General features: G+C 50.1%; 1 protein-coding gene and 1 long non-coding RNA gene across 2 annotated transcripts in view; one reads left to right on the forward strand and one right to left on the reverse strand.

Moving 5' to 3' along the window:
- Positions 1–13,149, forward strand: part of ALKBH5 (alkB homolog 5, RNA demethylase) — a 22,923-nt gene continuing 9,774 nt past the window's right edge. The window contains exons 1-2 of the mRNA XM_006103846.3: positions 1–2,285; positions 9,298–9,378. Of these exons, the coding sequence (XP_006103908.1) occupies positions 1,516–2,285; positions 9,298–9,378 (851 nt within the window). The 5' untranslated portion in view covers positions 1–1,515. The remainder of the gene's footprint in view (positions 2,286–9,297; positions 9,379–13,149) is intronic.
- The window catches only part of LOC106694566, a 22,443-nt gene continuing 18,682 nt past the window's right edge, over positions 9,389–13,149 (reverse strand). The window contains exon 3 of the long non-coding RNA XR_001345612.2: positions 9,389–9,483. This is a non-coding gene — a long non-coding RNA (uncharacterized LOC106694566). The remainder of the gene's footprint in view (positions 9,484–13,149) is intronic.

The following is a 13,149-nucleotide window of genomic DNA, read 5'->3' on the forward strand; positions in this document are numbered from 1 at the left end:
GGAGGCGTGACTGGTATGTCTGCAGACTCGGCAGGTCAGGGCGGCTGGGGCTGTGTTCACGGGAAGGGTCTTCCCCGGAGGCCTGAGCGCCAAGCAGAGCGGACGAACTTCATCCTGGGAGGCCGAGCAGAAGCCACTGCCGTGGGCCGCCCCCGCGCACGCCCAGTCGCCACCCTCTGCTCACTCGGGGCTCCCGGCCGGACCACAGAGCTTCAGACTTCTCAGTCGTCTCCGGTAATATAGTCCTGCCTTACCCGCGAGCCTACTCGTCCTCTTGAGTTTCCTTCTGCCGTTCCCGGAAGAGCGGCCCTCAGACCCAGCTCCAGCTCCAAGCAAGAAGCTAAGCCAATCCCGGAGCGTTCCGCGGCTGCGCACGCACCGAAGCCTCACGTACGTGACTCGCGGAACGTCCGCTACTGGCGGCAGCGGTGGCTGCGAGGGAGAGAGGGGCAGTGAGGCGCCCCGTCAGTGCGTCCAGATTCTGCGAACATCGTGGTTCGGTTTAGAGCTGGAAATTGGTGCTCTTGGCCGGGCAGTTCAGAAGTTTCCTTTAGCGTCTGAGGGCTTTTTTTCCGGTCGGATCCCCATTCAGGCACCTACTAAGACACCCATTCATCTTTCAGGGGTCCTCATAGCCCTCCCTGCCGCTAATTGACGGATACAGTTGCCAAGGCGACCGTCTGATTGACAGGCAGGATTACCAACCAACTTCCGGAAGCTCCCCTCTGGGTCCGCCCGGCGCGTGGCCGGGGGCCCGTGAAAGAAGTGAAAGAACCAAAAGGGACGGTAACCCGACAACCTACTCCTAGGTTGTTGGCGATTTCCCGGAGATTGCGCGCTGGGGGCTGAGGCGTTTTTCGGACAGTCGAACGATGCCGTGACGCAGCATAGCGATAGCGTTGGCAGTGTGAGCGCACCCCTGTGGAGGGAGCCCTTCGGTGTTCTTTGAAAGTGCTCCCTCGGACTCCTAGCGTGGGGGAGGGGTGGCGGCCGACCAGCGGTTCCCCGTCTGCGCTTGCGCCTGCACCTCTGCTGACCCGGCCTGCTCGCTCGCGCAAGTCCGCTGCGCGCGGAGCCGCGGTGGCCGGCAGCACTGCGCGTGCGCGTTGAAGAGCTTGTTGAGGAGCGGCGCTGGCGGACGTCGGGCGAGCGGCGCGTGACGTCGTGAGGAGCGCTTTAAAGTGCGGGCTGGGCCGGGCGTCTGAGGGTCTAGCCGGGAGTCGAGCCGATTCTTCGCAGCGGCCCTCCGCGGCATGAGGCGCTGCTGGCGCCCCTGCCCCCCGGGACGTGGAGAAGGTGGAGGAGGAGGAAGCTCCATAGCCGCCACCGCTGCATGACTCGCCGCCCCTGAGGTTCGACCCAGCGCCTGGCCCTCAACTCCCCCAGCCGGGTCCTCGTATGGGGACCTGGCGCTGAGGACCCCCTGCCCTCCGGGGGCCCCGGGCCGCGTCCCCCGAGAGCCATGCCCGGCCGCCCCGGCCGCCCCGAAGGACCCTAGAGCAGCGTCGCGGGGCCATGGCGGCCGCCAGCGGTTACACGGACCTGCGTGAAAAGCTTAAGTCCATGACGTCCCGGGACAACTATAAGGCGGGCAGCCGGGAGGCAGCGGCGGCTGCGGCCGCCGCCGTGGCCGCCGCCGCTGCCGCCGCCGCCGCCGCCGAGCCTTACCCGCTGCCCGGGGCCAAACGCAAGTACCAGGAAGACTCGGACCCCGAACGCAGCGACTACGAGGAGCAGCAGCTGCAGAAGGAGGAGGAGGCGCGCAAGGTGAAGAGCGGCATCCGCCAGATGCGCCTCTTCAGCCAGGACGAGTGCGCCAAGATCGAGGCCCGCATCGACGAGGTGGTGTCCCGCGCCGAGAAGGGCCTGTACAACGAGCACACGGTGGACCGGGCTCCACTGCGCAACAAGTACTTCTTCGGCGAGGGCTACACGTATGGCGCCCAGCTGCAGAAGCGCGGGCCGGGCCAGGAGCGCCTCTACCCGCCGGGCGACGTGGACGAGATCCCCGAGTGGGTCCACCAGCTGGTGATCCAGAAGCTGGTAGAGCACCGCGTCATCCCCGAGGGCTTCGTCAACAGCGCCGTCATCAACGACTACCAGCCCGGGGGCTGCATCGTGTCCCACGTGGACCCCATCCACATCTTCGAGCGCCCGATCGTGTCTGTGTCCTTCTTTAGCGACTCCGCGCTCTGCTTCGGCTGCAAGTTCCAGTTCAAGCCTATCCGAGTGTCGGAACCTGTGCTTTCCTTGCCGGTGCGCAGGGGGAGCGTGACTGTGCTCAGGTAACCCACCTGGGAGGAGGGGCGGCCCTGCTGCTGTAACTGCCTACCCTGACCCAGGAGGCAGCGGCCACTAGGCGCCCGCACTTTAGTTCTGACCCACTCCTGTCTTTCATACTTGTAGTAAGAAAGTAGGGACGGGTCTGGGAACCATCTAGAATTCTGTGTCCGGAGGGTAGGTGTGACGTGATCACGGACTGACTGAGAATTAATCTATAGGCATCTTTCCAGAAGGCTAAGATAACTAGCAATCTCTTTTCCTTTGTGATTTTAGCAAGTTTTTATTCTGGGCCTCCGTTTTCAAGTTTATGTGTTTTTTAAAAAATGAGTTGAACTTACCATTTCGAAATCTTCCCAACTGTGCCATTCATGGTTTCCTTAACAGAGAAAGTAAACTATTTATGAATTTCTTAACAGAAAATACAGGGAAGGTCCCCGGAGCATATTTAATTGATACACATTCTCCATTCCCAAGAAGGGCAGTGACTTCCCTGGAATTAATTGAACAGAGTTGTGGTTGGGCCAGGAATAGAGTGCAGCCCACATTTACAATTCAGTCCCTGTTGGGTGCAGTAGACCATCGGTCCTTCGTAAGAATGTGTTTACCTGTTACCAGGAATAAATGAAACAAAGCGGGTCTCTACCTGGAATGTGGTCTTATAGTTATGTCAGCAGCAGGACTTAGGTTCTTGGCCTATTTTGGGCCCCAGATTCTGCTGAGAATTAGTGTCCTGGCCCCCAGAGGAGATTGCCGCTGGAACACCTTTGCTGTTTATATGAAGCAGAACATTATCTGGAAGCTGCCTCCTTCAGCCTTGAAACAAGTAAATCTAGCAATGTATTTCAGTAATCCCCAAAACCTCCTAGGAGGTCTAGACTCCAGCTGTTCAGAGAGGCTTGGTTGACCACCAAATTCTAGTACAGCATCAGGACACTCCAGTTTTGTTGTGAGCAGTTTAACCTCTGAAGTGTAATCAGTGCTGTAGCCCACAGTCATGGGGAGAAGCAGGGTCGGTGGAGCCCTCTGAATATCATGAGCAGGTCATCTAATTTGAGTTGAACAGCTGAGGCTGATTCCATACCTGGGATGGCAGCAGAGCCTTGTGATCCTGAAGGCCTCCTGGTGGGAAATTTGGGGAAGTCAGTGGCAGTAGAAGCAGTACTTTGGCTTCCTTATGTATCAGTTGCCCCTTTGTCAATTGGGCTTCTGGCTTCTCAGCCCTATACATGGTGCTCCCAGATGGGTGTCTTAGCAGAGCCCTTTAGGGTGGGATTTCAGGGCACACCCTCCAAGTGGCTTGCTGTGGAAGACAGCTTGGTGTCTGACTTCATTGAAGGGTACTAGATTCTGAGAGGACTTCATACAAGGGCCATTTGGTCTCTTAATGGGATATCAGTTTTCCACATAGTCACAGGGGGTTGTCATCAGAAGGTCTAACAGTAGTCGGTTGTGTATTGAGATCACAAGGGGCAGTTTGTGACTTTGAGAATCCCCCCACCCCTATACACATGCATACCCCTTTATTGAAGAACAGAAGTTTCAGGTTCTGAAAATGCAGGTCTGGGAACACTTTGTAAAGTATATGTTTGTCTGACCGCTATGCTGTACACCTGAAACCAATACAAAATAATACTGAAAGTAAACTGTAATTGAAAGATAAAAATGTTTTTTAAATGCCAGTCTGTTAGTGATTGGCAATGGGATTGCATCATCAGGAAAATTATCTTCATCTTTTCTTCAAAATAGTAAAGTCCTAAAGGTTTCAAGTCCCTTCCCTGGCTGTGGAGTTAGTGTAGGAGGCTCAGCATGTCCTGAAAAGTGCTGCCCCAGGCTTTGAATCCAGCTCTCATTTGGGATCTTGTGGGCAGTCTCTGAGCTTGCTGTCCTATTTGTAAAGCCTAGTAGAATTAAGTGTAGTGATTTTGTGCGTGATATAGGGCCTGGCGCTTAAATGGGTGCTTGCTTTTGTGCACACTCATTTAATGAGTCCCTGCTCTCTGGAGAAGCGGATAGGGATTTGATAGAGCCTAAAACATGCCTCTTCCCTTCATGGAATTCACAGACCAGTGGAGACTGCAGACAGTTACAGCCCAGGAAGGCAACTGCAGGAGTGCATTAAACGGGGGGAGAAGGGACATTTTAACCCACTCTGGAGTGTTGGAAGTTTGGGGGAGGAAGTAAGCTGGAACTTGAAGGGTGACGAGGAGTTAGCTAAGCAAACTCTTTTGGCAGCAGTAGCAGGGAATAGGTAAGGGGCATAGGTAGGTGCTAACTTGAGGCAGATGAAGTTTATTATTAGCTCTCACATCGGACCTGGACCTGAAGTAGATTCTGGTGCGGCATGCCTTGGTAAAATAGCAGTACTGTTGACATTTTGGGTGGGCTAATTCTTTGTTGTGCTGGGGCTATCCTGTATATTGTAGAATGTTTAGCAGCATCCCTGGCCTCTATCCACTAGATGCCACTATCACCTATGACAGTACAAAAATGTCTCCAGATATTGCCAAATGTCCCTTGTGGGGCAAAATCATCCTCAGTGGAGAGCCATTGTTCCAGGGTTCTGAACACTCCCACTTATTTAAATCTTATAGCACCTGCCCACTTAGCACTCTCAGCTTACTTGGTATGCAGGTGGGTGAACACCTGCCAGCTTGTGGTTCTTTTCAAATCTTGCTCGGTTCTAGCTCAGTGGTTCTCAACCTGTGGGTCGCGACCCCTTTGGCAGTCAAACGACCCTTTCACTGGGGTCGCCTAAGACCATCCTGCATATCAGATATTTACATGACGATTCATAACAGTAGCAACATTACAGTTATGAAGTAGCAACGAAAATAATTTTATGGTTGGGTCACAACATGAGGAACTGTATTTAAAGGGCCAGAAGGTTGAGAACCACTGTTCTAGCTGGTAAAAAGGTGATGCTTTCTTTCACTTCCTAGTATGTATCCCATCCCAGCGGTGAGAAGTTGTAAGGCTGCCATTGGAAGGGAACGGCGGATGAAGAGTGGTTCTCTGTAGATGGGGAAGGTTTGTAGTAATTCTCATTTGACTCAGACTTCAGTGCTGGTGGCAGCGGTGTCTGTACCTGTTCAAGGCAACATGGCGGGAATACACTTTTATATTTAACTAGAGGCCTGGGGTGGGATCCCTCAGACTGGCTTGCGGGGATCGGGCCGAAACCCACTCTCTGACATCCCCCAAGGGGTCCTGGATTGCGAGAGCGTGGTTCTCGGGTGACGCACCCTGGAATTGGGCTCCCTCCTCTCTGGTTCTGGGTGTTGTGTCACCCAAAAACTGCAGCTGCCAAGTCACCGCAGCTCTGCAGCTCCTGCATTGAGCACCTGCCCCCTGGTGGTCAGTGCATGCCATAGCTACCAGTTGGAGCATCTGCCCCCTGGTGGTCAGTGCACGTTCATAGCTACCGGTCGGACAGTTACTTAGGCTTTTATATATAGAGATAGTTGTCAGCATGGATATTAGTGTGTGGCACACATTGACTCAGCAGTGTCCAACTGTGGGCATAGAGCAAGGCCTCACAGACCCTTCTGGAATAGCTTCAGACTTCTTTCCAAACCCAGTTAGCAGTTGTTTTTTCCCTTTCCCATGTTGGGCTTGGGTGGACCCTCTCTTAATGCTGTTCTCTAGGGAACTAAATATATTTCACCTCCTCTTCATACCACATTCCTCTCCTATTCCTTGAATGGGCAGATTAAAACATATTTCAGTTGGATTAATTAGAATGACTACCTCAGCCTAATTGCTTACTTGCTGCTACTTTTAATCATTGCTGCATGGTCAGTGGTTGTGGTGGCCATGTGCCCGGAGACCCAGGCCTTAGCCATCTGTCTGGAAATGACTATCTCACCCAGCCATGGGATAGGAAGAGGGGAGCTCAGCCTGTGACTTCTAGTAAATAGTTGATAATGGGGTGGAGTGGGCACCCCTGTCAGTTCTGGGCTAAGGGCTGATCTTGTTCATCGGGTTGAAAGCAAAATTTAGGTTTCTGGCTTAAAATAGTTGGGAAAGTAGGGCATATAGGTCTGGGCCACATCTCTTGTGTGGAATCTTTCAATTCCATGGGAGGGGAAGGAACCTCAGGATCAAGTCAGGGCTGTGCATTCTTAGGAGGCACTCTGGGCCAGGGGAGTTGGCTGACCTTGGTTCTGCCAGGCCTGACAAGAAGGCAGAGGGCAGCGAAGGAAAGGAAGCTAGTAGGCAAGCCATGGTCTTAATCTTGGAGCTCAGAGCAAGCAGAAAATAAATAGGCCATAAAAATTGCAGGGTTGGATGGGCATTTTCAGCTGGGCAGTTGTGTGCAACTGTTGCTGAGGTATTGCTGAGGCTATTGAAGCCCCAAGGAGAGATTGGATCTTGTCACCAGGAAACATAGTGGGCTTTCTTCCTAGCCCTCATTACCTACTCTCCTATCCAAAATAAAAAGCAAAAGCCAGTGTAGCACACTGAAACCAGGAGTTTAATTATAGTTCCAGAGTCACCACCTTAGCTGTTGACCTTGAGCAAGTTACTTAACCTCTCTGGGCCTTAGTTTTTCCTCTGCCAGATAGGGCTGTTAATACCATAGGGTTGTTATCGAAGATTGAATCTCTTTCACAGTATGGAATGCTTGAAGTTTAGGTAAAGTGTCTCTGGAGATGAGCTGCCTTCTCTGCTCAGCTACTCCATCTATACCTTGGTGTATACAGAATTGGGGCTCAGAGAAGGTTGACCTTCTTTGTAGGAAGCTTTCCTACAAATTAGGCAATGTGTCTTCTTGGAGGTTTGCCCAGGTGGCTGACCTGCTACCCCCCAAAAACCTAAGCTTCTCAGCCATGCAAAGATCATTGGATGCTGCCCAGAGCAGGTGGCACCAGCCAGAGGGAGGCGGTCACAAGGCCAATATCTTGGCCAGTCCCTTCATCTCTGGTTTTATCCTGCGCCAGGCAGGGCACAGAGTAGAAGGGGAATCGTGGCCATTTTGGAAATGTGCCTTAACAACTCAGTCTCCAAGACTGTCCCCTAGAGGAGAAGTGTACAGTCCCTTATCATTGAGTTTTTCAGATTTCTCATTTATCCTGCACCTAATCCTCTGAGGAATGACTTGCTGTTTTGCAGATGTAGAAACAGGCTTCAAAGCAGTAAAAAAGTTGAGCTCAACACACACGTCATTGTGTCCACTGTATGCAGAGATGAGTAAGAACTTTGCAAAGCTTTGTCTTGTAGGGAAGATATTTTCCATAAGGCTACATGTAGTAGTAGAGAGGCGTGGGTGGGCAGTGAGGGGGACCCAGCCCTGGGGAGTTGAGGGGTCACTCTAATGCACAAAGCTAGTGGATGACAGAGCCAGGCTCTCTGAGTCTTGATGCTTGCAGCATACTACTCACTGCTGCTTGAGGGGGCTCAACCCAGGCAGGCTGACCAGCATGAGGTATTTCTTCCTTTCTCTCCTCTATGAAAACAAAAGAGCAGGAGGCACTGGACTTTGCTTTATGCCCAGGGTAAAGCTGGACCCAGGCATATTAAGTTTCAAGTTGGCAGACTAGGACTTGCAAACAGGTTCTCTTATGACAAGTAGGTTCCTTAGTAGTAAGTAACTTGCCCTCGTGGTCTCTGCTGGACACTCTCTGCTGAAGGTTGGCCAGACGAGTGTCCCTTGATCAGGACTTTGAGCCTCCCGCTCCCAGCAGAGCGCGATACTCTGAGGAGGGCTTAGTACATGGTGTCACAACTGCCAGGAAGTTCTAGAAGACCAGTGCTAATGAGCTTTTCAGGAGGGTCAGTGCCATGGTCATTTCTGTAGGCCTCTGTAGTCCTACCTCCTCACTAGTTCTGAGGCCTGGGCTCTGTGGCTTGTTTTACATTCTAGAGCCTTTGGGACACGGGGACAGTCAGGATTTGGCAAACATCTGGATTTTCTCCAGAACTATATTAAGGGAATGGTTCCTTGTTGGAGATGGGAAGTCAAGTCCCTTGGTATAGTGCCTGCAGTAAAGTCAAGCAGATGGATAACACTTGTTAACAGTAGGAAAGGCTGCCTGTAGCCAGTACTGCAGATTTAGGCCATAGAAATGAGCCTTGAGAACCTTTGGGGAATTGGATTTAGCTCTTTGAGGAAGTCCTGTGTTTACATGGGACTGTCTTGCAGCCCAGATCTGCACTTCCCCAGTGTGGAGTGCAAGAACGTAGGAGGGGACCTCGCCCTGGGAATAGGGCCCAGGAGGCCTCTGCTGCTGGCAGATCCCTGCATGGGGAGCCTGGATCATGTCTTCTTGGTAAGGAATCTACCCCAGGTTCTGGCTTGCCCCAGGGTGGTCCAGGGCCCTCTGGTTTGTGTCAAATGTTTAGTCAATGGGAGTGGGGTGCCATGCTCTCAATGAGGGCATGTGATGGGGCTTGGGAAGCTGAGTTTGCTTCCAGAATATCAATAGGAACGATGTTAGCTGTGAAGAGGACAGTCATCTACATTTATTGGTCGGTGAGCAGTTTTAAAAATCATGTGTCTGATGAAAACAGGAATTTGAGTGTCACAGCTGTCTTCAAGATTTTGGATTCCCCCAAATGGAGGTTTTTTTAAAGCTTTTATTTTTCAAGTAGACAGATCCTCTTTGTGAACATTGCAGTCAGTGCTGTCAGCGTTTAACTTGGATTCCTCTGCAAGCCAAAGGGTGAGGGACAGGGAGAGGAGGAGGAGGAGGAGATACTTGTCACCAAGGTCTGGCCTGAGTCACTCCAACTGTCTCCAAAGTGACAAAGGTGTACCCTTTCGGTGGCCCTTGAAAAGAAGGGCTCCTCGCTTGTACAGGGGGATTCCTGCTTTGGCTTCTGCCTTAAGGCTCTTCTTTGCCTCATCTCAGGTTTTCCTTGCATGGTTTCAGAACAGAAATGTTATTTACCTCTCAAATAATGGGGCCCACAGCGGCAGTAAGACCTGGGCCATATTTTTCCTCCTTTCCCCCCCAAGGAACCTTGGTTGTCTGATTACTCTCCATGCTCACATGCTCTGTGTTTTTTTTTCAGTGGATATGCTGCTGATGAAATCACTCACTGCATACGGCCTCAGGACATCAAGGAGCGAAGAGCAGTCATCATCCTCAGGAAGTAAGTGCCCTGGTCTGGCACCTGCTTGCCTGCCTGTCTGAAGATCTAGGTTTGGGTTGCCTTAGAACTCGGCTCCTTTGTATCAGTGGCATGGCAGCGTAAAACCTGAGAGAAGGAAAAGGCTTGTAAGGTCTGGGGGGTTTTGTGTGTTTTTATTTATTGACTAGAGGCCCGATGCACAAAATTCCTGCAAGAGTAGGCCTTCCTTCCCCCGGCTGCTGGCACCAGCTTCCCTCTGGCACCCGGGACCCGGGCTTCCTCACAGCCCGGCTTTGTCCGGAAGGTCGTCTGGAAGGACGTCCAGTCTAATTAGCATATTACACTTTTACAATTATAGATTTTTAGAGAGAGAAACATGCACTTGTTTTTCCATTTATTTATACATTCATTGGTTGGTTCTTGTATGTGCCCTGCCTTGCGATTGACCTTGGCATATCAGGACGATGCTCCACCAAGCTACCTGGCCAGGGCAGGTCTGTTTTTTTTTAATTCTGTGAGGATAAAGTTGTTGTATCTCTTCTTCATCAGCAAATTAAGTTCTGTGGCTATTTAACTAGTGATTTTAGTTAGGACTGAGCAAAAGCCCATGCTCTCGGTGTTTATGGGAACAGTCTTAAGATAAGATTTGGGGAACACTTTTCCAGAACCTCCCCTTTTCCCCACTTCCTTGGTTCTGATTTGTCATGTGTTTCTGTTGATTATTTTTAGACTGTGCCTTAGCAGCCTGCTTTTAAAATGTCCGTGTTTTCACTTTGGGAAGGAGCAGAGAGTGAGGAAAGGAAACGAAGGTGGGAGGTTAGGCTGCAGTGTTCAGCAGGTGCATAACTTGGGCCTGGCTGTTCCTCTTCTCTGGCCAGGGAGTCAGGAGTGTACTGACCAATACTGCCAAAACTAGCCTGACCTGCAGTTCTTTCTGCTCATGGGGTGAATGGACTGAGCCAAGCAGACACTGGGTCAAGATAAACTTGCCTTTAGAATGGAATCCTGAGGGGCAAGGTAATTGCCCAAGATCAGATAAGACATCAGTGAGCAGAGCAGGACTGGTGCTTAGACCCAAGCTGGCGCAGGATGTCCTTAAAGGTTGCCATCTTTTTTGTTGTTGTCAATCCTCCCGACAATATTTTTTTCCATTGATTTTTAGAGAGAGTGGAAAGAAGTCGGGGGAGGGAGAGAGAAACATTGATGTGAGAGAGAGACATCGATTGGTTACCTCCCACATGCACCCCAACCAGGGCCAGGGATTAAACCTGCATCCCAGGTACGTGCCCTTGACTGGGAACCAAACCCATGACCCTTTGGTCCGTGGGCCAATGCTCTAATCACCTAGAAACACCAGCCAGGGCTTTTTAAAAATTTTTTTTAATATTCTTTAGAACAGTTTCAGATTTACAGAAAATGGTGAAAATAGTACTAAGAGGTCCCATGTACCAAGCACCCCATGCCCCCCTATTTGTTAACATATTATGTCAATGTGGTATTTGTATTACAATAAAAAAATTAATATAGATCCAGGATTCTTAATTAAAGTCCATATTTTATTTAGATTTCCTTAGTTTTTTCCTAATGTACTTTTGTTCTAGGATTCCACATTACATTTAGTTGTCATCTCACCTTAGACTACTTGACGGTGACTGTTTCTCAGATTTGCCTTACATATGATAGCATTGATAGTCAGGTATTTTATATAATGTTTTTCAATTGGGATTTGTCTCATGTTTTCCTCATGGTTAGACTGGGGTTATAGGTTTTGAAGAGGAAGACCACAGAGGTATAAAGCACCACTCTCTTCAGTGTTGTGTCCAGGGCACAGGACCTTGATATTGAGCTTGATCACCTGGCTGAGGTGGTGTTAATCAGATTTCTGCCTGCTAAAGTTATACTATTTCCCTCTGTCCATACTGTCTCCTTAGGAGGGAGGTCACTGTGTGTAGCACACGCTTAAAGAGTGGGGAGTTAGCTCCTCCTCTGTAAGGGGGAGTAGCCCCACAAAGTACTTGGAATTCTGAACAGGAATTGTTTCTTCTCCCCTACTTGTTTATGTCTTTACTAGAGGCCCGATGCACGAAATTCGTGCAAGGGGCTTGGCCCTCGCAGCTGCGGCAGCTTGCCTCGGCCCTCGCAGCCCTGGCTTTGTCCAGAAGGTCATCTGGAAGGACTTTCCGGAAGGACGTCCAGAAGGTTGTTCGGCTGTCCAGTCTAATTAGCATATTACGCTTTTATTATTATAGATTCAATCATTTACTTATTGGTATGGATTCATGGGTAGTTATTTTATGCTCAGCTTGTTCTAGGTTTTGCCTTTAAGTCCTTATTTCTGACTTGCCTTTTTTTTTTTTTTAACTTCAGTCAATAACTTTGGTATCTTGACCCTTTGGGCCTAGAACTTCAGAATAATGTGATGAAGTCTCTTTGGTGTGGTTCTGCCACTTCATCAAGTCAAAACTGTGAGTCTGTGTTTTATCATATGTAGAATGGAGATGATTTAGACCTATGGTGCAGGTAGAGTACGAGGCATATTTGGGAGCTCCAGCACGGGTCAGCTTGGCAGCTGGCAGCCTCTCTGTTCTAGCCAAAAGAATGTTCCCAGAATTCATCAGAAGAAGGGTTTTTATCTGCCTTTCTACTTTCTTTTCCTGTGGTTCCCAGCACAGGCCAAAACCCAGAATCTGGAAGTAATGGAGTCCAGAGCCTACCCTTTCTGGCCTCTCCAGTCATTTCTTCTCAGTCTATACTTGACACCTTCCAAGTGCAGCCAGGGACAAGTGGTCTGCCCAGAACGAACTACAAAGGAACTCCTAGAGTGATACAGAACCAGAGCAGAACTTTTCAGGTGTTCCTGCCAAGCTTCTCAAAATAGGTTATCTCAGAAATCTTCACTGGAGGTGCAAATGGAGGTGGCCATCAGCTGTTTCCTGCTTTTTGTAAATTTATTTTTTTTAGTTTTTAAAAAATATTTTTATTGATTTCAGAAAGGAGGGGAGAGGGAGAGAGAGAAACAGCAATAATGAGAGAGAATCATTGATTGGCTGCCTCCTGCACAGCCCACACTGGGGATAGAGCCCACAACCAGGGCATGTGCCCTGACTGGGAATCAAACCCTGATTCATAGGTCGATCCTCAACTACTGAGCCGCATAGGTCGGGCTGTTTCCTTCTTGAATGGTGTCTCCCATACCTGGCTGCCTGGGATGACTAAGTTAGATACTCCTTGTAGAGCTATTTGTCTATACTCTTACCAGTTCCTCCAAGAAGCTCTTTAGCCAGCTGGGCCCCTGGCAGTAGTCTGACCTCAGATAATGGCTATTATAGGTGACTGAGGGTCTTTGACCTTCTGACTTGAGTGGTCCCAAGAGCCAGCCAGGTACTAGGCTGGAGGGCAGACACACAGCTTTTGGTGTGAGAGGGCTGAAGAGTGGGAAAGTGCTCCCCAGCTTCCCCAGGCAGCTGAGGCACAGGCATCTCTGTTTATAGAATAAAATTCAAAATCCTTGTTGGTCTCTGCCTATCCATCCATCCTCACTTCTACTCCTCACTTATGTTACAGTGCCTGCTTTTCCTAGTATGGTCCTTGGACTTCTGTCCTGGGCTCTTACAACAGTGTGGTCTCTGTTGGGAATGCTTTCCCATATAACACGTTCAGCTTCTGACCTACACCCTACCCTCCAAATGGTCCACATTCACACACTGAACGTTGGTTAACCTAGCCATCCTTCAAGGCTCAGATGTTGGTTGTTTTGACATGCAGGGAGCATTATATACACACATGTGGCCC

Source organism: Myotis lucifugus, unplaced genomic scaffold, assembly GCF_000147115.1.
Source record: "Myotis lucifugus unplaced genomic scaffold, Myoluc2.0 scaffold_513, whole genome shotgun sequence".
NCBI lineage: Eukaryota > Metazoa > Chordata > Mammalia > Chiroptera > Vespertilionidae > Myotis > Myotis lucifugus.